The 27866-nt window shown below is 43.4% G+C and overlaps 1 protein-coding gene across 1 annotated transcript in view; it reads right to left on the bottom strand.

The window, feature by feature from the left end:
• The window catches only part of trappc9 (trafficking protein particle complex subunit 9), a 339982-nt gene that overhangs the window by 114475 nt on the left and 197641 nt on the right, over positions 1 to 27866 (bottom strand). Inside the window, exons 21-22 of the mRNA XM_080441558.1 lie at positions 10981 to 11134; positions 6203 to 6293 (exon numbers count right to left, since the gene is read on the bottom strand). Coding sequence (XP_080297684.1) covers positions 6203 to 6293; positions 10981 to 11134 — 245 coding nt within the window. The remainder of the gene's footprint in view (positions 1 to 6202; positions 6294 to 10980; positions 11135 to 27866) is intronic.

Raw genomic sequence — 27866 nt, forward strand, 5'->3', positions numbered from 1 at the left:
AGTTACTACAGGGGGGCCTCCAAATCTTTGTGTGATAGGACCTTTTTTCTTTTCTTCCTACATTAACATGAATCATGAACATATTAGTAGAACATATCATGTATAAACGAACAAGAAAACAAACAAACAAAAAACATTAATTTGCACAACACTGATGAAATCTATGCAACATAATTTTATACAATACGTAGTAGGGGGTCCATGCTTCATCTCTCTCTCTCTCTCTCAGCTAAGAAAAACGTCAAAGACCCCCTGCAGTAAGTAAGGGGGTGTGAGTCGATTGCAAAATCAGCATGCGGTGCAATTTTGGTGTCAACTACGACGTGTCTTGCCCGCCAACTTGGACCAAGTCAACCTAGCGTATATATACACATATATATATATATATATATATATATATATATATATATATATATATATATATATATAGTGAGGTGCACAGTCTTGTCTATTCAGCTATTTCTGCTTTACATACAGTAATTATGTTACGCATGTGTCTGTTTCACTTTGGCATGAATCACTCAAGCTGGGAAACGTATTATAGAAGGATTTCTTTACGCATTCTAACCCACACGTGACAATGGTTAATCCATTAAAACCGGGAACGCATCTGTGTAACCACTTAAACCATTATTTTATAGTTTGGCTATTAAAAAATAGCAGATATACAAGCTCATAGCGTGGCACAGAGTGCCGCGCTATGAGCTTGTAGATCTGCTATTTTTGAAAAATCTAGAAAATGTGTGCAAATCTTTGAATATATATTTTCAAGCAAACATCTTTTACTCAAATATTTACTTCTGGGGGTCCCTGGAACAAAATATTTTGAGATGGGGGTCCACGGCCAAATACATGTAATGTTGGGGGTCCTTGACATGACAACGTTTGAGCACCGCTGATATAGCAACATAGGTTTATCAGAAAACTGTTTGTGGATTTAGAATACATTTTGTAGAATCGGAACCTCAGACCTTAATGGGTTAAATGCATCCAACAAAACTGACACACCATGGACACACAGAGAAGATTGACTTCATATCATGCTTATGGGTTTCCCCCCTTGGCTTCATAAAAGTGTTACTGATTAGTCATACATTATTACACACATGCTGCCAGGTTGTGTTTGGCTCATCGCCGGATATAATTAAACTGTGCTTACGTAGTGTTTAAAACAGGAAGCAAGGCGCGTTCGGTACATGGAAGGAGAGAGACCCCCATTTGATACAATGTTCTATCTCTGGGAACGCAATCTACGTGTTAAAACCCTAACTCTGAGAGCGTACATGAACACTCTCAAGAGTTAAAAACCCTTAATTTCTTAATTATTACCCCTGGGGGTCCCCGGACCCTGGTTTGAGAATCACTGATCTACTATACTGAAGGAGAGCATACTTTGTACAGCCCCCAGGAAACAGTGGGGGCAGTAGCATGCCACTTGGACACAGGCCGGGGTCTGATCCGCCTCGGTCTGGAGGAGGTTGTCTGTTGCAAGACCCGAAACACCCAGTGACTCCAGGAAACAACACTGATGATGATGTGTCCAAGTTCGTGCATCAGTTGATGTTTTATTAACCGGAGGGTCACACAAGTATAACAGGCACTCTTTAAACTAAGTTAAGTCCAGTAGCAACCATTTCTTTAAAAGGTTTACATTTTGCTGGACATGGGGGTTACAGTCTGACTTGAGGAGTAATGTAGATTTATACACAGCAGCCAGCCTCTCTCTCTCTCTCTCTCTCTCTCACACACAAACACACACATTCTGTTTTTGACTTCAAATATGAGCTAACCCAAATAGCTTCAGCTTTCCTCAAATCGGTGAGTTCATTGATTGTTAAAAAAAAACACTCCTCCATTAAAACCTGTTGCCGTGTTATCCCACACAGGCACCTGTTTTAATAGAGCTCCACCACCGTTTTATTGGACTCCTCTCATCCTGACTTAAAACTTCGCCAACCATATCAAATGAACACTTTTTAATTAACTCAACGTTAAGTGAAAGGCTTCTTAAATCTAGCGAAGTTCCATGAAACAAGCATTCAAGGTATTATGCAGCTGTTGCACTCTTTCTTGTGCAGATGTTGATTTAGTATACAGCGATTCCCAACCTGTGGGCCGTGAGGATATTGATAGTGGGTCCCCAAATAATTGGTAAAACACTAAGATTTTATTAAAAATAAATATATATATATTTAAAACTATTAAAAATGTGTTTTCACTGTGACACCGATAAACAAGAACTTAAAGTATACTACGTTCCCCTGATCCAATAAGCCGGAAAACAATCGATAGATCATTAAAATAAACTATTAGCTATGAAAATGCACGTTGCCCACCCATCTGACCACTTAACACGGCAGCCAAGAATGCTTTCATGTCTGCGAATGCTTTCCAGATTTTAAAGTGGGCCCCTGATAGAGAAAAGGTTGTGAACCACTGATCAGTGCAGTCAGTGAGTCACATTTGACACTTTTTCTCATCGACTGTTTTCGTGCGGGCCACATGGTGCTCGGTTTAGGACAAGTTATTGATTTTCTGTGACCAGCCGGCGACTAGCACTGGGCAGGTCTACAAAAAACTGCACAAAAAGACATGACATGGTAGTTACTGTAGTAGGCCAATTGTACCATGGGTGAGGTCCAAACAAAGTGGCATCAGGCATTTTATTGGTGCACGTTATAACATGTTATGACAGGGGTCGGTACGGGCCAGGCAATTGGCTCTGGCGGGCCGGACCTGGTCCTCCAGCCGGCCTCTATTGGGCTTCTGTGATCTAAAAGGTGTGCAATCGAGCCGGTGTGTTGTGTGTGCTTGTTTATGAAAAGCGGTTGCTAGGCCAATAGAATGCTGTTATTACAGGCTGCGAGGGTGAACGGTGTCACTTTGATTTACTGTCGGTCGGCTGGGCTAGTCAACGATCTGAAGGATTAAGGGTCTATTTACCTGTAATATCCTTTGATTTTAATGATCCGTTCTATTTATTTCCCTGGTGGGCTGCTTTCAAATATTCTAATATACAGTTGTTAACCACTTGAAACCCAGCGTCCATGCTGTATTCTGAGGGGGCGTACAAACTCACAATGCATCGCAACTACTAGATCGGCTATTTTTGTCTAAGAGATTTGGTGTAGACAGAAAAAGTGGTCAAAGTACAGTTGTAAGACTACTTAAGAGGTTAAGAACAGTAGAATATTTTCCCCCCCAAAACATTTGGGTCAGTCACACACATGCATCCCTACTTTCCACCCAACAATATTTCTTTCAGTTTCACCTTTCAAAAACAGCGTGCTCATCATGTGTTTTGGTTGCGTTCTCTGTTTGTTTTACTAAGCAAGGCAGGGCAGCTTTATTTGTCCAGCAGATTTCATACACCGAGGCAATCCAAAGTGCTTTACAGAGTCATAAAACTACAGTAAAGATAAATTATTTACAATTAAGCGGTGCATCCTGGATCCAGGCCCCATGAATGCCAATTTATGGGGTCTGGAAACCAGGCTAGTGGCTCTCCAAAAAGTGCCCGATCATTGGAGAAACTGAGCGAAGGCTCCGAATACAAACTTTTGGCACAAGCCATTATCAATACCGGGACGTCTACAGGCCGTCTACAACCGGGGACCCCCAGGGGTAACTGAGAGGGATCCAGGGGGTCCCCAGCTAAATTAGTTACTATAGCATCAAAATCAGTTGAACCACTTTTACCCTATTTTATACTTCAGCTATTATAAAAAACTAATTTAATCTTGAAACATTTTGAAAACTTTTGAATCATTTTGAACATTTTCACTCCACTGGCACAAAGTCTATTCAGATGGGGGTCCGCAGCCAAAGACATATCGATTTGGGGGTCCTTGACATGGAAACGTTTGAGGACCACGGCTCTGCAGCTCAGGCGCCAGTGCAAAGGAACCTCGTGACTATACGGCATGGAATCTCTCCACGAGGACTAACAGAGCTGCTAAGAACATTAAAAGCATCCGGTTGGCCTAATGATTTTAGCCACAGGGCAGATGCTTGGAGGATGCCCCGTAATTGAGCCTGTGATAGTCCTGGCAACCCGGATAAATGCATTCTAGCGTGCTCACACACAAACCAACGGCCTCATCATCAGCCAGGCTTCCGCACAGGGCCCAGACAGAGATGTATCTGTCATGGAAACCTAAATCTATTATCTGCAATGCGACTGTTTATGACTATTTTATTCGTATGATTATCATTATGTATCATTATGAGTCAGATTTGGTTGATTATTATGTGGTTTCCAAGGACAGGGTATGGATACTGCATTTCATAACGTTGTGAGATTCATAACATGCAGAAAAAACGGCGCAAAACAAAAAGGTTTGCCGCCGGTGTGACATCCCAGGCTTTACACCAAATCTCTTCGCCGAAAATAGCCGCCGGTCTATAAGCACATAACGCGTGCTCACGTTGTGAGCTTAAGTATCTGCCATTTTCAGTGAATGTTCCCCAGCAGAAATATGGATGATAGGGTTCCAAGTGTTGATTTGGGTGCGAACACGTCAAAGTGTTTTCAGTCATCTATCTCAATAGGCGCTTTACAAAAACCCAGCCCCCTGCCAATGTGCCATTCCACCTCACAGATTGCTCTCTCGCTCACTCTATTCACAAAAGTACAAAAGAGGGCCCAATTGACTAATCAAAACACCGGGTGACCCAGGAGACCACCACAGGGGCTTTGTGGATAATAACCCCTTAAGACCTGGGGCCGATTCTACAAATGTCTTCTAAATCCTAACAGTTTTCTGAAAAATCAGTGGTGCTCAAACTATTTCATGTCAAGCACATTAAATGTATTGGCCGTGGACCCCCCCATCTCAAAATATTTTGTTCCAGGGACCCCCAGAAGCAAAGATTTGAGTTAAAAATGTTCAATTAAAAATATGTATATATTCAAAGATTTGCATAAATTGATGCATACATAGATTTTTCAAAAATAGCAGATCTGCAAGCTCGTATATCTGCTATTGTTGAATAGCCAAAGTATAACATAATGGCTAAAATCTAAAATGACACATGATGCTTTCCCGGTTTTAATGGGATAAACACCTCCAGTAAATCCAAAATGATTTCAGAGGATGATCACAGATGGTACGGCCAAAGGAAAGAAGGAAAAAAATAAAGCTCCCATAAATTCCCTCCCTGTGTCCCTAAATGATTCACACAGACACGTATCCCCGGCTGCTTTCCCCAGCTCTCTCAAAATAAGCCATAGCCCATTACGAATGCAAATGAAAAACATGGCTTGAGACCAGCACTAGGAACGTTTAGGCAAACAGACAAACAGACAGGTATGACACTGGTTGCTGATGCCAGTGGCTCTCAAAGTGTGTGTGCCAGGGGGTCCCTGAGGGGGTTCCAGTGGTTGAATTAGTTGATATGGCATCCAAATTAAATCATATCTGACACTTTTTGAATAATTTAGACACCTTTTCAAAAATGTCCCTGGCTCAAACTCTTTTCCAATGGGGGTCAGCGGCCAAATACATATGAATTTGTGGGTCCTTGACATACCATTTTTTGAGAACCACTGGCCTACAGTAATGCAACATCATTCCCCAAAAAACTGCGATTGACACAGCAAACAACCAGACAATCGATCCTGGAAGCAGAGTTGCTTACTATGAGGTGCTCTGTCAAACAACTGTGACTCTGTTTAAATACGAAGTGTCTCCACAGACAGGCGCGCTGGTCCTCGACAGGAGGACGCAAAAGGATAAACAAATGCGCACAGAGACAGACACTTGTGTGCCTCTTATCCAAGTCCAACATACTCAACATAACACACACACACACACACACACACACACTCGAAACTGAAAGTTCTCAATCTGTGATTTGTGAAAACAGCATGAAAGGAGTCTTCCATACTTTGTTTTCATTTAGCACAATATGTAGAATTGTGTTGTTCAGGTATAGGGTTTAGCAGTGGCGGCCATTTTGTGGTGCCACAGATAGAAAACCCATAGATCTTTTCCCATAAAGATTTCCGAAAATATTCATATAAATTATTTTAAGCCTGGAACCAAGCCATCCAGGCTCCTGGTGAATCATGACCATAAAACAATTGAAAATGACTGGAATCAGTCGTGGAGACTGATAACTTTTAATCTATGCACACACATGCGCGTCAGCACCCACACAAAAAACATAAGCAGGGCTCTTATAGGGAGCCAGGACTCACCCCACTGCAGAGGTGCCAGCTGCAGGTGTTCAAGGACCAGCTGGTTGAGGACTCCCTCCACGCTGGCTTCCCCGTGACGCCTCAGGGACGGGTGGCAAGTGGTTAAGGACTATACAGACAGCATGGAGAGGCATGGAGCAGGTGACACTTTCATATAGGTTAAGCAACATGGGGAACCTCAGCTGCGTGCGTGTGGTTATCACAGGGAACTCGGCTCAGTGCATGCAAACAGTGGTGGAGTAATGAAGAAGAAAGGCACAGGAGCAAACTCAGACAATTAAATCATTTTTAATTACAGGGTGCGGGCAAATAACGTGACAACGTTTCGCTGTCAACACATCTTCATCAGGTGGCGGAGTACTCTTTGTGAAGTGGTGTTGAAATACTCTGTTTTGCAAGTAAAAGTGTCTGTCCATGCAGGAATATCATCCTCTCTGTGATCAATAAAGTATCTGTCAATCAATTGATTAACAGCCGCATTTCGTTGCTGTCGGGCATAAATATCATATTTCCTTTTTTTTTGCAAATTAATGCCCTACTTCATCATAAAAGAGTGTCGTAAAAGTAGTGAAAATAGCCATATCTACAGTTTTCTGAAAAAAAATATGTTACTATAATATCAGTGGTTCTAAAACTTTTTTATGTCAAGGACCCCCAAAATAATATTTATTTGGCCGCCCACCGCCCCCATCTCAAAATATTTTGTTCCAGGGACCCCCAGAAGCAAAGATTTGAGTTAAAAAAAATTCACTGCCTCAAAAACATATTCGAAGATTTTTCAGAAATCTACAAGCTCATTGTGCGACACAAAGTGCTGCGCTATGAGCTTGTATAACATAATGGTTAAAGTGGTTACAATCTAAAATGACATAGATGCTTTCCCGGTTTTAATAGGTTAAAAGACCCTTCTCTCGTAATTAAAACCCATGTAAGCCCAAACAGTCTAAAAACAATTTAAAGAGTAATAAGAATGCATTTTCTGAGCCATTACTGCGAGCCAATTATCATTAAGCTTACATAACGGCGGCTTGCAATCCGCCAGGGAGCGAACAACTTCTCTCGCATCTCGGAAAAACACACATCTTTTACAGAGAATAATTTCCATCTCACCTAACCCTTGCTGGAGTCATTAGTTCTGTATTATGTATGAATATTATAGGCCTACAGTTATGCTTTTATGCATGGGGGTGCGTGTGGGTTTTGTTTTGTAGACGGCTCATTTGCTAGGATTCACGGTATCCAGAAATTCCGCAGGGATGAATTCATTAATGTTTGTTTTGAATTAATCAAAATCTCTTCTAATAAATATGTTTCAGAACGATGCTTGGGATTATTACTACAAACGGCAGTTCAGTTCAGAAGAAAACACATTTTTCTCGCAGAGTCAATTAATGTAGCTCTCAAGCCCCTATTTGCAGTATGACCATGCAATGAAGGCACTTACAGTAAATGGCTTAGAGGTGAGAGGAAAGGACTTTGTGAGTGTTTGCTATGGCTGGGCGATATGACTTCATTGTGGAATCAATGTCATGATTATTTCAACCTTTTGCCTCGATTACGAGTAATTAACAATTATATATTTTTTAATAGTGAAAATAACAGATCTACAAGCTCCTTGTGAGCTTGTAGATTGCTTATTATCGCTATTTCTATACGGCACCATTGCACAACAAAGTATAATAAAGGGTTATACAAAAAATAACCTGTCGATTCATTGAAGAAAAATAAACGATCGCTCTCGATTATTTGATGAACTTACATGACAATGCAATATTGACTGATTGGTTCCAAATATCGGTTTCAATATATTTTTGGTTAATTACCCAGCCTGCAATCTTTGAAAACCTGTGGATTAAACCAAGAGCAACTCAAGTGAGACAGAAACTGTACTGTACTGTAACAGGCAAAATATCAATGATTTGTGGCTTGTTTCCCTTAAAATTAATACAAATTAAATAATAAAGCTGAGTAAAGGATTTTGCAAGCTCAAACCTCCCTGTGACTCTCCAGTATAATGTATTAACAAAATATACATAAAAGTACCGAAAGTAAAAGTATTATAGAGAATTATTTTCAAAGTTTTCAGGACATAATGTTTTGAAAGTAGCAGATCTACAAGTTCACAACGCGGCACAATGCGGCGCATTATGAGCTTGTAGATCTACTATTTTCAAATAGACAAAGTATAAAAGAGGGTTTCATTGGTTCATTGTGTGTTTTGTAATAATAATCTACTCTAAATCAACAGCAACTTGTAACTACACCTGTCAAATAATTGTATTGGAGCAAAAAATACATTATTTACCTCTGAGATGTAGTGGAGTAGAAGTATAAACTATTGAAAAATGGGCACACTCAAGTAAAGTGAGAGTACCTCAGAATTGTACTCAAGTACTAGTACTTGGGTAAATGTAAGCAAATTACTTTCCTACATGGCAATACCCAGACACCAAGTGCAGCTGTAAATACACCTAATCCAATGCCAAGATAAGCCCTGGAGAATTTAATTTGAAATATTACTAGAATTATGACTGCCTTTAGCAAACACAAAACACAGGCAGCTCCTTTAATCCGCCCTAGAAAAGATTACATTTTTCTTTTCCCTAAAATGCAGTAAGACTTTTTTACAGGGGTCTTTTCTAGTCTACAAAAATCCATCCTTGGTACATCAAAGGCTTTTATAGCATCTGTCTGCCCATTATAGTTTCAATGTCAGTGTGTTCTTTCTTTGTATTGTCTATCTAAGGGTTTGATATATACTATGTTTTGTGTCGTGCGCCAGAAAAAAGACGATCTACAAGCTCACAAAGTGTTGCGCTGCGACGCTTTGTGAGCTTGTAGATCAGCCATTTTCTGGCTCACGACACCAGCACGCAACAAACTATAAACCCGGCCTTTGTTGTCAGGGGCACATGCAGGCTATGTTGAGGTTTCAACCCATTAACCCTACTATACCGATACCATTACAAAAGGATGATAGAATGGACGCTCATACGAGGCACGGGAAAAACAAAACACGGCTGTTACAAAACAATTAGCCTGATGATGTGTTATGATAAGGACACACACACACTGATCCTTCACACTTGTGACATTTTGGAATAATGTGTGAAAAGAGCGGTGCCCGGGACATCAGACTGTGGGGTCTATTAACCTTTGAGGAGGCATTATGCGTGCAGAGAGAGAATGAAAGGGGGTCCGGCGTAGAGGAAAAAACACACAAAGACTGAGAGGAGAGGACATCTCTGACCACAGACATATTATTGAATTGTGTGTGCGTGCGCGCAATCGCATGCGTGTGCGTGTGTGTGTGCGTGTGTGCGTGCGTGTCGAAGAATGTTTTCTTTTTTTTGTTTTCCTTTTTATTATGTTGTTTTTATATTGCATTGTTGTGCTAGCACGGTCTCTGCTGGAAAACATCCCACCCACGTTTCACAGCTTGTACCTGCATCAGTGAGTGACAAATACAGCCCTCTTGATTCTTGATTCTCTTGCTCCTCAATTACCATTCAAGACACGAGAGACGCTTCATACAGTACTGTACGTCATACATAAAAACTAGCTACGCTTTGGGTGGATTTGTTTTTTGGTAGAGCGGCAAAAAACAACACAAAGCATGTTGCAGATGCAAACCGACTGGGTGTATCAACTGTGTCCAATGGATGGTCTGAGAAAGTAGCGCTCATGACCGTTTTAGTTACCCCAACAGGGGTCCCAATAGAGGCCCAAATGGACCATTATGGGTCTGTAACTCTGAGAGTGTACAAATGGAACCAAATGTTCCATTTGTGAACTCTCAGAGCTATATAAACACTAATGGCATGTCAAACTAGGAATGTATGTATTGCATGTCTTACTGATGAATTGAGTACAATGGAAACAAGCCGCCCCATGGCTTTTTGTATTATCCTTTTAGCATAACTTTTGACTGTACTACATGTACTGTTAACAACCTTGTTAATAAAGTAATAAAAAAGGTTGAGAATCACTGATTTCCCATCTTGTGGCAGCATCCACAAACCACTCCAAATTGGGGTTCCTTTTCAGTAAAAGTCCTCCAATAACATCAATGAGACAATCAAAGCCTGATTCACTCTGCCCTGCACCGTGCCACACAAACTGACAGGAACACATTAGTAACGTCAGTCACTGCGTTCAGCGCTGCCCACACTCCATCAAATCTCTTGTAAATAAAACAAATGGAACAAATTAAAAAAGTTCAACAGCTCAGGAATTGGAGTAATAATTATTTGCTCATCTACCTCAACAACAACTTGACAGTCAATTCTAAAACAACGGTCTGCGACTTGATAATTGCCACTCCATTAATTAAAGCTAGGGCTGGGCACACCTCCTGCATGATGACAAGCAATGCGAGCAAAGGCTACTCATATGTCCAATAAAATAGTGTGAATGTGACTGTGAATGTTCCCATAGAAGACATCCAAACGTCCAAATGTTGTCTTTGTTTTTGTCTTTGGTATCGCTGTTTGGTTATTGTTTCTGTTTTAAGTATTATAAGGTAAAAGGGTAGGCATTATAAGCTATAGGGCTTCAGCCTAAACCTTTTCGGTCCAAGTATTGTTTTTGTAATGTTTGTTGTGACTAACTGTGTACATGGCTTATGACCGAAATAAAACTATTCATTTCTTTCACATGGTGGCTTCTATAGAATCCAAATGACTGAAATCAGTCGTGGCAACTGAGAACTTTAATCCATGCATAACATAACACAACATAACATAGTATAACATGGAAGCATGCGGTGTAAAGGATATGATGCTCCAGCAGATGCCCAGCTTAGAGTTGATCTGGCAGCCCTGGGCGTGCTGGCGAGCCTCCTCCAGCTGTCTGGGGCTGCTGAAGCGAGCCGTCTCCTGGTCCGGCTGGGGAAGGCTCTCAAAGTCAAACTTGTCCACCTGGATGGCCATCCTGCAGAGGAACGAGGACAGAGGAGGTCAATTTTTTATATTCTAAAAAGCAGATCTACAAGCTCTTTTTTTTAATAAGAAACAAAAATGTACTCGTGACCCATAAAAATTGTTTTGCGACCCAAAAATGGCTCCCGACCCATTGTTTGGGAAACACTAGTTTATAGAAACGCCAGACCATTGACCAGTAACACAACTTCATCTTAACCACTTAAAAACCCTATTATGGTTGAGTGGAGTCCCTCAGGGCTTTATCCTAGTGTATTTTCTGTTTTTGCTGTGCATTGAATAAGCAGATTGACAAGCTCACAACACGGTCAAAGTATTCCCCAGAACACGGGTGTTTGGAAGGGTGATATATGTGGGGGAACCTGAAAACAACCTCTGCTCGGGGCCAAAACAAAGATTGAAAGTGCAACACAACAGTAAACAAAGAGTATTTACACTGTTCCATCCTCTGTTGCCAAAAGAAAGGAGGACAATTGCAGCTGTGTTTACAAAAAACATAACGATTTATATCAAACTCAAAGAAGGACTAAAATGTTGTTTTAGTTATTTATTTATTTTCCTGATGGGATCCGTGTTGTTGTTTTTTTGTGTGGTTCTGAACATGTCTATTGGGTGCTGATAAATAATGTATTCTCTTGTGTAGTTAGTGGAAACATCCTCAGGCTCCAATCTTCCATCCTACGGTGTGAGTGTGAGATTAGTTTTTTTTATATTAACAGAAGCCAAGGGAAGAAGAGAGTCTGGTTGCCTGGGGTCAAAACAAAGCCGTCACAGGCTGGATTCAATGTCTGGACGGGCCAATCTGAATGAAGACCAGACACAGTACTACCGACAAATCCCCAAAGTCCCATCGACAATATTTACCCCGAGTTGAACGTGCCAATGAATTGCATCGAGCGGCGTTGTGTCAACAGTCTGCGTGGTGTTGTGTGTGTGTGTGTGTGTGTGTGTGTGTGTGTGTGTGTGTGTGTGTGTGTGTGTGTGTGTGTGTGTGTGTGTGTGTGTGTGTGTGTGTGTGTGTGTGTGTCTGTGTGTGTCTGACTGAGTGGATGAAGACAGTTGTAAGGACCCTTTGACCCTGGGGTCCCTGCTAGGAGTATGTCATCATACTGTAGGTCAGGGGTCTTCAACATTTTTCCGGTCAAGGACCCCTTAGCTGAGAGAGAGATGAAGCAGGGACCCCCTGTGTATTGTATACAATTGTGTGGCAGATTTTTTTTACTTGGTCTGCTCTTTTTTCCCTCTACCTGCATTCCAAAAATAAGCAAATTCTCCTCATAAAAGGGATGCTAGGGTTCAAGTGGTTAATGTAAAAATAAATATACAATCACACAAAGATTTGGTGGCCCCCCTGTAGTAACTCTGAGGACCCCCTAGGGGTCCCGGACCCCCTGTTGAATACCCCTGCTGTAGGTGTAATATTTTCAAACAGAGCGAAAATAGCAGATCGGCTATTTTCGTGCGACACTGTCGTGCGGCGAGGTATGAAGTGATTTGTGTGAGACAGTGTGTAATACGGCCACATTGTACAGTATATTCACTGCTGATAAGACATATCGTGTACACATCGTCTCTGTCGGGTGGAAAACTCATATGTCCAAAACTGTTACTTTTCAGGATTCAAATAAAACAAAATAGCAAAAGTAGCAGATCCACAAGCTCAAAACGCATGGTTTCGAGCTTGCGGATCTGCTACTTTTGATACTTTTGTGTGACGCTGTAGTATGATCAAGTAGGGCGTTAATTTACGAAAAAACACAAAAAAGTTAGAATATGGAGATAAGAGGTTTCTGCCCGACAGCAACGATATAATATCCAGATGCTCTCTGGTGAAGGTTGGCTGTCATTGTACATGCTATATCAGTCTTATATCCACTGTTGATTTGTCTGTGTACTGTACATATCCATGTATAGGTGATAGAATTACTGAACTGGTTTACTAGTCTAGTGCAAGATTTGACATTATACTTATATACAGTATTTATAGTAATAGTATACATTATGTTAACTCGGTCACACCAAGTGCAGATGGCTAAGGTCAGACAAAAAAGAGAACAAACTACCTTATTCTTATCTCTCTACTCTAACCGGTTGCTTTTAAAAGGAGCTAAAGCTTTTAACCAGCTTCCTCTGCACTACTTTTATCTGTCAACCTGTCTGTTCGAAAAAGAAAGTCAAACAGCAACTAATTAATAACTGATTTGTTCTTTTGTGTTATGTTTTGTTTTGTTTCTTTATATGTTTGCTCTTTCTGATTACCAAAACGGTATACCACAATTGTATGCAATGCATAACCAGTCAGATGCATATTGAGCTACTTGATAATAAGCCCCTCTGGCTTTCTTTGGACTTTGCTGCACAGCTATATTCTGTAATTGTATTTTCTATAGTAATAAGATAAAATAAAAAAACAAGAAAGACAAAACAAAAAACTGTAACTTCCCTGTGTTTCATGCTTACTACTGTCGCTGCTACAACCCCATAATCAATCAATCAATCAATCACTTTCTGTCTGTCTGTCCATCTACTTAGCTATTTATCAATGGAAAAGGGAAAAGTCAATATTAACAATTGACGTTGCTGGTTGATATTGGTAGAAACATGGATACGTGTATCAGGGCCTTAATATTCACACTTTCTTTGATCTTTGAGAAAACTCCCCCCTGCTGCTCCACCAAACTCTGGCATGTCCCAGCATGCATCGAGGACTTCCCGCACGTAACCATGTGAACCCGCTGAGACGCGACGTGACAGGTGCTTGGTGGCCAAAGCCAGCGCTCTATCATGACAGCCTTCTCAGACGTCAGTGCCTGCAGCGCTGTGGAGAATGGGGTTTGTGTGATCCACTCTAACAGCTCAGTCACACCGCCGTGGGAGCCAAATCCTTCACATGAAACCTGTATGCTGTCCAATTATGACATCATATGACTGGACCCCCCATCACTGCTGCAAATCTACCTCAAGCACATTTAGAGTGAATTCACTACGACAGTGGTTCTTAAACATTTTCATGTCAAGGGCAGGCCTGTCACAATGTATTTCTTCTTCCTATATATGAACATTGGCTTAATGATGGGCGGGCGGGCGGACCGGCGGGCGGGCCACGTTGTCACGCTCATGTCACTATGACTCAGCCATAACCACATAAGGAGTTCCCAATGCAGCTACGCCCAAACATGGAGTGTGTTGTCTAACCTCAATGTGTCGTCATGGCATCAACAAATTAGTCAGCCCCATAACTCTGAGAGTGTACACATTTGTACACTCTCAGTCGGTTGATGTTGCCCACTAGAGGGGTTGTATATGTAAATGCTCCATGTCATGTAGACTCAGGTTTCATGATTTCATCATTGGATTTGTCACCGCATGAAATGCCAAAGCAAATTCCTTCTGGTGCTTTGAGTTCTATTCAAGCCATCATTTATTCTTAAAAGAAATCACACCCAGTGTGAGTAAGCAGGGCCTACTCTGTTTGATGTGTGGGCGCAGGTATTCAGACAGTACTACTTTATTTGATGTGTATGTGCAGGTGTTTGAACAGAACTACTCTCTTTGATGTGTGGGCGCTGGTATTCAGACAGTACTACTCTATTTGAAACGTGGGTGCTGGTATTCAGACGGTACTACTCTATTTGATGTGTATGTGCTGGTGTTCAGGCGGTACTACTCTATTTGATGTGTGGGCATTGGTACTCAGAGGGTACTACTCTATTGGTGTGAGAGCGCTGGTATTCAGATACTACTCTATTTAATGAGTGTGCTGACTGTGGTGGGCCCCCGTTTGTGTGTGTGTGTGTGTGTGTGTGTGTGTGTGTGTGTGTGTGTGTGTGTGTGTGTGTGTGTGTGTGTGTGCATGCATGTCTTTAAGAAACGCATGTGTTGCATTGTCTCCTGTTTGTGTTTAATTAGTGTAATTGGCATATTTGTGTTGCAATCAGCTGCAGCTGTTTATGCTGTGTTCATACGGATGGACAGATAGATGGATGGATGGACAGACAGACAGACGGACAAACACACACGGTCAAATGTAGAGTGGCTGGCACCGCTAAAAATGTAGATATAATTACGGCTGAATCTGAACAGCAGTGAGCCTTGTGCATTATGTATTAAACAAGGACCTAATCTTCAAAACTAAATGAGCTAGTGGCAGCAAAAACGGGCTGGGTTCATACTGTAACCCTATGATAGAAAACAGGGGTATGTTCCTTTAAGGGGTGGCGGGCTGAGCGCACCGACGAAAGGTATTATGGGATGGTTCTATTGTTTTGGTCTTCTGTTCTAGTGGAGAGGGAAGCGGTCGCATTCAAAAGCGAGGAAGTGATATTTTGTATTGAATACGGATGATACCATTTAGAACCCTGGCTGTTCACGTGGATTTATATTATATATTGTTATTAAATCACCAGTTCTCCAGCACGGACTCCTTCTTTCTTTTAGCATAGAAGAAAGGATAAGGATTACTCTGAAAAGCAAGAGGAAGATGGTTATATTGGCGCCCAACATTGTGGAAAATGTATCGCTCCGTAATCAACGAGGGAAACTATGAATACGGCGAACCGAGCCGCCCCAATGTCCCGTCGCGGGACAACACGGAACAGGACCGAAGTCACCGAACGAGTGAGTTTGAGCACAGTTTATCTCAACGTATTAACGAGTCATTTGAAGCACAAACTGCGGAGGAACCGCCACGAAGGAGATCTCATAATCAATTCTGTGAAATGATTGTACTAGATGAGACCGGTTACAGTGACTATGAAGCGCGTTCAGACGTGGAGAACCATTTGGGGGAACTTGAAACTGTTCCCCATTCATTCAGTGCACCCGGCACGTCCTATACGGGGGCGGGCCTACAGACTGAGAGAAACTTTTCGGGGGGGCTTGAAACCGTCTCACAGCATGCTGCGCAATATGACGCGTCGAGCCACGTGATCAATGGCAGCGTCAGTGACATGCAGGCACCCAAATGCACTGCTGCAGACAATTACAGTTCAACTCAAATGTTTCACTGCATTTTGGATAAAATGGATGAGCAAAACAAGAACTTAACTCACCTACAGTACAGTCTGATGAAAAATCAAATTGATTTCAAACAGGAAGTTATGGAGCAAATTATGGGAATTAAAACACACACAAAACAGGTGGAGACAAGACTTGGTGGTTGTGAGGACTCTGCAACCAGACATGACCATGAACTTGATGACCTGAAAAATGTGGTGAATGATGTCCAGGAGTGTTTGAAGGTGACACAGTCAAACGTACAAACATTGAATCAAGCATTTAAGTCTTGCAAAATGGACTATGAGGACATTAAATATTCTCACCTGAGTGCCATCAACAGGGAGGTGTCAATGCTCAAGCACCGGGTGCATAACATTCATCAGACTGAAATTCAGGGAATGGCTTCTGCTATGAATAAGCCCAAACCTCACCAACTGCATGGTGACATCAGCCACCCACCTGCCCAAATTGCTGCCCACACTGAACCAGGCCCCGTAACAGCAAATTATATGGCACCAACCAAGTATGCACAACCGCTGCACAATGACTACCCCCATTCTCCACTGCGCCCCAGTAATGCTACAGTACGGGCCACATCCTACCCTACAGGCCCAACAACCTTACAAACCCCAGGGATGCAGAAAATGGGGAATGATACAAATAATCTCCCATCTCACCGACAGCAAGGGGAAATTAGACCCTCAACCACTTATGTTGTTGCCCACACTGTAACCAACGCCATGCCAACAACAAATGTGTCAACACCCCGCTACTGTCAACCACTTCAAAGTGCCTTCCCTCGACCCCCACAGCACCCCAGTAGTGCCACAACACAGGCCACGCCCTACCTTAAAGGCCCGATGACCTTGCAAGCCCTTGAGTTGCAGGGAATGGGGCCTGATACAAACATACACCCGTCTCACAGACAGCATGGGGAGTTCAGAGCCTCCCCAACCCACATCGCGACCCTCGCTGAACAAAGCCCCATAACGGCACATGATATGGCACTGCACAACGACTCTCAGCCACTTCACAGTGCCGAAACCCACCCTACACTACGCCTCAGTACGGCCACAGCGCAGACTACCCCCTACCCCAGAGGCCCAACAACCTTACAAGCACCGGAGTTTGGAGGCAAAGACAACATAAAACCCCTGGACTTCATAGCTGCGACGGAACGCTACTTTTCCACTCTTCCACTGCCAGAACACCAGTGGCTGTTGCAGATAGACTACCTCCTTAAAGGCACGGCGCGGCAGTGGTGGAACTACAAACGGCCGCAAATACATAACTGGTCTGAATTCACCTCTGCCTTCCTGTCATACTATGACAGTCTTATCAGCCGCGAGGAGCTGCAGCGGGATCTGGAGGTGCGTCAAAAACCACATGAAAATCTGGAGAGATTTGTTTGGAGGAAACATGAGTTATACCGTCAACTGCATCCTACCAGCACTGACAAACAAATTACACAATATGTCATTGGCCTGCTACACTCCGATTTAAAGGTGCTGTTGAGGTCCATGGAGATTTGCGACCTCGAGCAACTGGTGCAAAAGGGGAGAGTTCTGCAGCAGGATTTAAAGGAGGCTGACAACAATCCACATCGTGGATCTGCCACTACTCAAGGGACCACGGATAAGGTACACACCAACAAGTCACAAGGCAATGCTGCCACATCCAAACAGACAAATGACCAAAAACCCAGAAATGGACCTGTGAAATGCTTTATATGCAACAAAAATGGACACACACAGTATCAATGCTACCAAAGGGAAGGTGCACCATTACAGCAGGCAGCAGCCACAGTAGCAATTGAAACAGAGGACAGACTGCAACAGGACAATTTAAACTCCATGGGGAAGGCCCCTTCCTCGGGGCGGGAGCCTTCCTGTTAGAAGTCTCAGCCCCACAAAAAAGTGCTGCATTTACCACGGACATGGTCAACCCTCACACAACACTAGGTCAATGGAAGGTTAAACATGCTGCTGTCAAACCTGGAGTACATCCTAACACACTGCACCTTACAGCTTGGTCACGTTATGGGGGTTTGCCACTGCTCAAAATTCTGGTCAACAATGTCAGTACGCATGCCCTTCTGGACTCGGGGGCCACAAACTGTTTACTCTCAAAGACACTGTACGATAAAATGACACAATGTACCATAGATCCATGGTCAGGCAGTGATGTGACTCTTGCAGCAGATATCAAATGCAGCCCTATCGGCACGGTTGCCATTGTATTGGACACAGGAAACCGGTCCTGGCAAGGAAGGGCTGCTATTATGGCAAACTTAGCTTCTGACTTCATTGTAGGGGCTGACTTCATTGAAGCAACTCACCTTGTGATTGATCTGAAAAACAGGGAAGCATGGTACCAGGACGGCTTGATGGACTCAGCCAGGGTGAACATAGACAATAACTCTAGTCCCTACCTGGGGGTCGAAGACAAAGCTAACCTTTCAACGAGCTCCCCAGCTCCACAGCGGCTAAGTACTACGGAGGACTCGATGGAATCACAAACAGGAAACACAGGTCATGACACTGTGCCCTACTTTGCTGCCCTGGAGATGGCTCTAACCACACCTACGCTAGTGGATACAGAGAATACCTATGCACTCGAATACAGTGAGAAAGAACAACTGGATGACTTGTTAAATGACTTCACAGACACCTTTAGCGAAGTCATAGGGAGGACTTCTACTATTCGCCATGCCATTCGGGCCGAAGGGGCGAGGCCTACAAGACAGAGGCCATATCCATATAGCCCAGCAAAGAAAGCTGTAATTCAACAGCAAGTGGAGGACATGCTGAGCCAAGGCATTATTGAACCATCAACTTCGCCATGGGCGGCCCCGGTTGTTGTGGTCAAGAAAAAAGATGGGGGAAATCGATTTTGTGCTGATTATAGACGACTGAATGAGGTGACAGAGTCGGACGCCTTCCCTATGATCAACATGAAGGATGTGGTGGACAATCTACATGGTGCCCAGTATTTCAGCACAATCGACCTGAGGAGCGGGTACTGGCAAATAGAGATGGACCCGTCCAGTAAAGAGAAAACAGCATTCACCACTCACCTTGGCCTCTACCAGTTCCGTGTGATGCCTTTCGGCCTCAAGAATGCCCCGGCCACATTTCAGAGGCTCATGAATGAAGTGCTAAGAGGGCTTATTAATGTCAACTGTTTTGCATATTTAGATGACATTGTGATCTACTCACCTACGTGGGAAAGGCACTTAAAGGATTTGGAAATGGTGCTGGATAGGCTGAAGCTTCATGGTCTGACTGGCAACAGAGAGAAGTGTTCTTTTGGCCAGAGGCAACTGAAATACTTGGGGCACATAATCTCACCGGACGGCATAGCCCCGGATCCACAACTCCTGGAGGCCATTGCAAACTACCCACGACCGGGCAGACCAGAGGAAATCAGACAGTTTGTGGGTCTGTGCAATTGGTATGGAGGTTTTGTAGAGAACTTCTCGAGCCTCACTGAACCGTTGACAAGACTTCTACGGAAGAATGCAAAATGGAAATGGGATGAAGAAACAGAACTTGCGTACCATTCCATGAAGGAGGAGCTTCAATTCAGTGCGAGCCAGAGCTATCCTAACTTTGCAAACCTATTCTATCTCCAGACAGATGCGAGCGCTATTGGCTTAGGAGCCATTCTCTACCAGATGGAAGGGAAAACAAAGAGAGTTATTTCCTTTGCAAGTAAAACCCTTGGAAAAACTGAGAGACAGTACCATGCCACAGAGAGGGAATGTTTGGCGGTTACGTGGGCTGCCAAGCGATTCCGTCCTTACCTGGAAGGACGACGATTCATACTTGTGACTGACAACAGTGCACTGAAATGGATGTCAAGCATGAAAGACGCTAGTAGTAAACTGGCAAGGTGGTCTCTCCTGCTACAGGAATTTGACTTCGAAGTCAGGCATTGTGCTGGATACTTGAACCAGGGTGCGGATGCCCTCTCAAGGAACCCTGTTGATGTGGCAGGAGAAGAGGACGAGTCTGAGGAGAAGATGGTCCTAGACATGACACGGTCTGATGCACCGGAACACATCGCGACCATGGCTGCTGCTATAGAGAACGAGGAGAAGGCCACTGCAGGGCCACTGGACCGAAATTCCGTCAGGGTTGCTCAGGAGAAGGATGAATACTTGCGGCCCATACTCCAATATGTGAAGCTGGGAGAACTCCCTCCTTCAGAACCTCAAGCATGGAGGATCCAGGGGGCACGACGACACTATGCTGTTGTGGAGGGCATCCTCTACAGGGGAACGGATGCAGATGGAGTGGAGGGCGAAGAGGAATGGAAAATGGTTATCCCAAATGAACTCAGAAATAAGGTGTTACGGATTTTCCATGACAAGGAGATGGCTGCACATTTGGGTTACCAAAAGACTCTGGAGAAGATACGCAAGAGATTCTACTGGCGGGGAATGGCCAAGGATGTGGCCAACTATGTCAGAGCATGTGATGTGTGTCAAAGAGTGAAACCGGATAACCAAAAACCGGTAGGTTTCATGCAGCCGCAACAGACTGGGGAACCATGGTACAAGATAGCGGTTGACTTGATGGGTCCACTACCAAGAAGCAAGAAAGGAAATGAGTACTTGTTCGTTGTAGTGGACCAGTTCACCAAGTGGGTGGAGCTTTTCCCACTCAGGACAGCAACAACAAAGACTGTTAGTCAGAAGTTGGAGGATGAAGTTTTCTGTAGGTGGGGGACACCTAAGGTGGCCCTTTCAGACAATGGCCCACAGTTTGCCTCTAGGGGGTGGAAGCTGACATGCAAGCGCTGGGGAGTTCAGCCCAAGTACATATCTCCCTATCACCCACAGGCAAACTGGACAGAGCGAATGAACCGGAACATCAAACTCATGATTCAGTCCTATGTCGATGGAGACCATACCACATGGGATGAACACCTGCCCAAGTTTGCTTTTGCTCTGCGCTCGGCTATACAGGATAGCACGGGCCACAGCCCGGCGCAACTGAACTTTGGACGCGACATTGCCTTGCCAATTGACAGAATACTCAGCCAAGAGGAGAGTAACATAGATGATGATCCAGATGACTATGTGGAGGAGCTCCGGGAGCGGCTGAGGGATTACTATGATGGGGCAAAGACGTCCATGGCTAAAGCACAACAGAAGCAGAAGAAATATCATGATGCCCACAGACGTGAGGTCCACTATAATGTGGGGGAGGAAGTGCTCTTACGGACTCATCCAATATCCTGTAAAAGCAACAAATTCTCTGCCAAGCTGGCCCAGAAGTGGGCCGGGCCCTACCGGGTCACCAAACGGAACAATGACCTTAACTACGAACTCGAGGACGAGGCTCAGGAGAGCCTTGGAGTTCATCATGTCCTGAACCTTCGTCCTTATCACCGTCTGGAGGGACTGAGCCTGCTGGGGGGGGACATGCCCCCCACTCAGGATGAGGACAAGGAGCTACCGGGGAGCGTGGACGAACACCATTACTTCTTGCGGAATCGAGGAAGATCACATGTGGCCTAAAGGCCGGCCTTACAGAGACTTTTTCACGGACTTAAAAAAAAAAAAAAAAATACATACTATTGTTCAAAAAAAAAAAAAAAAAAAAAAAAAAAAAAAGAAGAAAAAAAAAAAAAGAGCTGTATTGTTGATGGGTGACTGCCAGGGTATTTTGTAAAAGCTGTGTAGAAATTGTTAATAGGCCACCATTGTATTGTGACCTTAGTGAGGGGGATGTGTAACCCTATGATAGAAAACAGGGGTATGTTCCTTTAAGGGGTGGCGGGCTGAGCGCACCGACGAAAGGTATTATGGGATGGTTCTATTGTTTTGGTCTTCTGTTCTAGTGGAGAGGGAAGCGGTCGCATTCAAAAGCGAGGAAGTGATATTTTGTATTGAATACGGATGATACCATTTAGAACCCTGGCTGTTCACGTGGATTTATATTATATATTGTTATTAAATCACCAGTTCTCCAGCACGGACTCCTTCTTTCTTTTAGCATAGAAGAAAGGATAAGGATTACTCTGAAAAGCAAGAGGAAGGTGGTTATAATACTAGTGTGTCATGAAGAGCGATGGGCTTCACTTCAAAGGGTTTTAAACAGAGAAAGCAGGAAGACTGCATCTGGGAGACACGGCAGTGCCCTTTGCACTGCTGCCGGGTGATTTAGAACTGCGTGTGCTCCCATTGTTCCACACCACGAAAAAGAAATGGACACAAGGTGACTTTGAGGTGAGCGGCTAACTGCAAATTACCTGGACATTCATCTCCACAGGAGGGCAGGTTGTGTGATAAGAGGTTTCTATAAAAAGCTGAGTCTCCCCGCGTGTCACTCCTGAGCCTCAGTCCACTTCATGAAGCCGAGCTAAAGCCCCGCTTAGACGGCAGCGCAAACACTCTCGACTCCAAATGATTTCTTGTTGAAACGTTATTTGGAAGCTGCGGCCCCTGAGTGCACCAGGGCTATCTCCGTTCCATTTGCCCCGGGATCCATGTATCGATCTGTGTGCGCTCATCTTCGGCTCCCGGTTCAGAGGCCACAGGCGTCGGCTCCCCGAGGAGTCATTTTCAGATGCAGAGAGAGAGAGAGACAGGAATGGGGCTCACGCTGTCAGAGCCACTGCATTAGCCAGGCACCCTGGAGTGTGTTCCCGATAGCCATCATCATCATCACCACCATTCAAAAGATGATTTATCATACAAACACAGATTATATGAACAGAACACTAGGTATCGACCAGGCAAAGAGGAAAGCCAGATTTTCAGGGGAGTGAAAGACACTCATGCATTTGAGAGGTAAAGTCCAATTATAGCACATTTTCACAGCTTGTAAGCGTACAATTACATTTATTTGCGCGTGTGGCAGTTCTGCTTTATTTCTGATAGTGACAGTGAGACAGAACATCTGGTAGAGAGGGGATAGCATGCAATGAAGGGCCTCAGGGCATATTCCAACCCGGGCCAGCTGAAAAATGTGTTTCCATTGTGCTACCGATAAATAGCAACTTAAAGTATTATGACTGATCATTAAAATAAACATTCTCTGAAAATAAACAGGGCCCACCCATTTGAACACTTAACACTGCAGCCAAGCTAGTCTGCCGTGTTAAGTGGTTGAGCGGTCAGATGGTTAGGGCGCGTATGCTTAAGACTTCCAAGAGGGCCCTATAGTCTCGAAAAGGTTGGGGACCATTGTTGATGCTTTTATTTCCAATAGGAGAGTGCAGAGAGACAGAAAACCAAGGGCAGAGAGAGGAAAGACATGCAAAACTAGATAGGAGTCAGATTTGAACTCAGGTCGTCACGATCACAGGGAGGATAATGGTCTATGCACTAACTGGCTGAGCCACCATGGGCACCCTGTGTTCTATTGGATTTTAAAGCATTGAACACATGCATGTAAATGATAGTTAGTCTGCTGGCTTACAACAGGCTCAGTGGCCTTGTGGTTTGTGTGTCCGCCCTGTGATTGGGAGGTCGGGGTTCAATTCCTCGGCCGGGTCATACCAAAGACTATACAAATGGGACCCAATGCCTCCCTGCTTGGCACTCAGCAACAGGTGCTGGATTGGGGTTAAGTCCCTACGACATACTAGCGTCATGTGCAGGGGGTGTATTTAGTACATCATGGCTGGGGGAAGTACTTGAACATCAAGCCACGTCATGCTTCAGAAATAGCAGATAGGCTCCTGCGCTATGGGCCTTGGGAACAGTTGGTTCCCAAAGCTACTTACTTACTACTGTCTTACATGTGTTTCTTAACTGTTAAAGTAATTAAAGTAATGAGACTGGAAGAAGCATGCAGCAACAGGCCTTCCAAATAAAAGAGATTAATTACATCTCTTATCAATCTGAAAGGCCTCATTTCTTTCCTCCTGTAATGCGGCTGGACGGAGGGTTATGTACGGGCACACAGACAGAAACACACGAACGACACATCAAAGAAAGTTGGCAATGCAATTATCTTTTCACAGCCTTCCACAACAAAGCAGAGCGCTAATTAAATAACAATTAAGACCCTCTGAACAAAGGAAAGGACATTTCTGCTTCTCCTGTAACTCACTCAGCCTTGTACCACCTTTGAAGATTAGTGGCACTAAGCTCATGTCACTGACTGAAGTCCCCGCTTCAAAATGGCTTCTGCTCTCCGGTGCCAGTCAAAGTCAGAGGCACAAAATTCACACGCTGAGCCTAAAAATACCTTGTTTTAGGGATGTAAATAGCCCCTCGATGTGACGACCCCGCGGCTGACAAGGGCCTGGGATTGGTTTTCCCCCAGACAGGTAATTACCAAAGACAAAGGCTGGACAATTTCAAATGTCACGCCACCACATTCATGTTGACACCGCAAATGGGGCGCAGTATTGAATGGGACGCCTTCCAAGAGAGAACAGGAGCATTTACTGTCCGCCGACAGCCGGAGGAACGGTCTGCATTTATTACTGTATTCTTCCGAGTCATGATTTCAAGATGAAAGAGGCTTCGGGTAGAAGAAAATAAAATGTAATGTAAGTAAGAATAGTCTAAGTATGTATTCTATATAGTCTAAGTAATAGTATTCTATTCTATACCCATATGCTGCACATATTACTGTTATCATTGGTATCATTTCGACAATGATCTCTTTAGAAAGAATCATACATGGATTGGATGATTGTACTATGTATTTATGTCAAAACTAACCTAAAAGAATTACTGTCCTTAAAATACAAACGAGCATAGTTTAACTCCTTGAACACCTTCATAGTAGAATCCTCTGCCCCGCCCCTCCTTTCTCTGTAAATATACCTTATGATTCTACTGAGCTTTATTCCAATATGTTTTGTTTTGAAGACCAGTTAGTAAAAACATGTTGGCTTTTAAAACTTTTTGTAAACATGGTTAAAGTACCTTGATTTTACGCCCTCTCCTCCGTTATATAGTGCTCGGAAATCTCCTCTTTTTCATGTTTTGTTTTGTTTTGTATTTCTATTTTATTGTATTGTATTGCATGTATTATATGTATTACTGTTAAATTGAGTACAATGGACCACAATGGAAACAAGCCCCCTAGGGCTTTTTGTCATCCTTTTGGCATAACCTTTGACTGTACTAGCTGTACTATTAACAATCTTGTTAATATGGAAATCAATCAATCAAAATGGTACACATGCCCCTTTCCCCCTGATTATATTTGAAAATGTAACTACAGTATTACTAAACATTACTCTATTAAGGCATTAGGCATGCTGGACAAATGAGCAAGTCATTATGATTATATAACTACGTATAGTGCCTTATGCAATCACACAGTAATGGTCTTATTAAACATGCATGATTAGCTACAGTATTGCAGTGAAACAACTGCTTTTTCCCTCCCTTAAGAAGGAGTGTTAATTAAAGCTTAAACTAGTATTATTATCATTATTATTATTATTATTATTAAGTTACTTGTGTAGGGAAGGGCAGAACCAAACCTCTACTACCAATACCACTGCCTAATGACTTGCTATCCAGATCAGGTAGGGTCTGAAAAAAGTCATTGCCCATGTTTGGATTTAAAGAAACTCATCTCTATCCTAGTGGGCGGTGCTTCCATTAGTTTAGCATGTTGAAAACGGCCCAGGGTGACGAAGGCGATATACATTACTGTATGTCTGAAGTACATTTGGGGGAACCAATCACCACCACCACAAGGGTTGTTGCCAACCGTCCCTTCAACTAAAAGACGTATCCCTTATGAAATAATCTCTCAAGACAGATTCTGCTCTTAGCAGTACCACTGCCCTAAACATGTAGTGTTGCTGTTAGTAGGAATAGGAATAGACAGGAGGTGGTGCCCCCAGAGGCAAAAACAAAGGGGGGGAATTATATTGTTTTCCTTTTTTTACCGAATGGGTTCCCAGATTGCTTATGAACTGATTAGGGACACACTTAGTTCCTTATTTTTGGGAATCAATCAATGACTCTTCTGAATCTTACAAGTCGAAAACAGAACATACATAATACTGTAATACGGGTTGTTAACCACTTAGTCCCTGGAACTGAGTTGTCTCGGTACTTGGACCGCTTTTTCATGTCTACACCAAGTCTCTTTGCTAAAAAAGAAAGCCGATCTACAAGCTCACAATGCATTGCTGTAGGCTACTGTAGGCTACATATAGGCTACTGTACATACAGTGATATTTTATATTTGTCTGTTGAATTCCAGGTAGTTGGCAATCCTAACCACAACCGACTCACCACCACCAGCACCACCTCTACCACCTGTTGGTGCATTGCACAGATTAGGCCATATCAGCAGGCTAATCTAACCTATTACTAGGTTTTTAATGACTCCTGGTGGCTCTGGCGCTGGCCCTAATCCTCAGCCTATTCCATCTCCCTCAACTGCAGCCGCCAACTGATAACAGCCTGGTTGAGGACAAAGGGGAAAGGGGTTGGTGGTGGTGGCGGGGGCGGGATGGATGGGAAATACGATGGAGAAACTTTGGCGTGTTCTTTGTTCCATGGGAGTTCTGCAAATCAGTCAGTGTTCATACAGCACGACACAACAAAAGACGAGGAGGGAGGAGGGGTCAGCAACCTTTTTGACTTTCAAGTGGCATGTTTTTATTTTCTTGATAGTCAGCGTGCCACATCAACATTAACAACATCAAAATAAAATATTTCCAGCAGATTTTGATTGTCCATAAAAACAGACTTTGTGTTCCTTCTTTTGAGATATTTGTACTGATTATTAGTCTCATAGCAATAACCCACCTACCTCCCAGACTCCCTCCCCCGTCAGAGTTCAGTTCAGTTCAGTTTGAATGAATTTTGAATTATGTGCAGGATGTAATTTACATACCGATGTGAGCAGACTTAATTTAATTGACTAAATGTTTTTAAAATATGTTATATTAAACCATAAAATCTTGTCTCTCATACTTATGCCAGTATGCCAGTGATCACTCTCCCCTGTGGCAATGTTGGCACCTGTGCCTAAGGTTGCATACCCCTGGTGTAGAGTCTGTAGACATCCCCCGAGAGAGGAAATAATCAAGAAAGACATGCAACATTGGTCTTTATTATATTCTTCGCAAGAACAGAGTTTAACTGCCACTCATTTTTACTGTCAGTCAGATACAGTAACATTTATTGTCAACCTGTCCAGATCACATAGAAACGATCAAAAAGATTTGAGGATACCGATCCAATCCAACAGGATATTGAGAAGGTGCCATGTCTTTGCGATCTGATTTGCGATTACAGCAAAACAAGTGGGGAAAATCTAAACGACACAAGCTGTGACTCAAGTGACCATTCATCCATTCATTCACATGCCCTACTATTGTAGAATCTAAGACCAAACCCTGAACTGTAACAGAAGATATTAACCCATCAAAGGTGATACAAAAAAATACATTTGTGATGGCTTCTAATAGTCCACTGGTACTTACTGCTAGACTGTGGGCCCAGCGGCTGCAGTGAAAGCCATGTTTTATGGCAGCACTAATATCACCCTGAGATGAGCCGGTCACGCTGAAATGACCCCTCCCTAATTAAATGCTGTGTTGCCTCAGACCAAAAGTACATGATAACTACATTAAAGGAGTATGGGGTCCATTTTGCCGGAGCGCTGAAGCGGGAGTGAATCATCTCGATTGCAAACCCTCTGACCTGAGCTGTGGACAGCAACAAAAATCTAAGCCATCTAGACACACACACACAGGTTGGTGAGTGCAGGTGTAATTCTACT

The sequence above is a fragment of the Gymnoscopelus braueri genome (assembly GCF_963280865.1).
Source record: "Gymnoscopelus braueri genome assembly, chromosome: 11".
Taxonomy (NCBI): Eukaryota; Metazoa; Chordata; class Actinopteri; order Myctophiformes; family Myctophidae; genus Gymnoscopelus; species Gymnoscopelus braueri.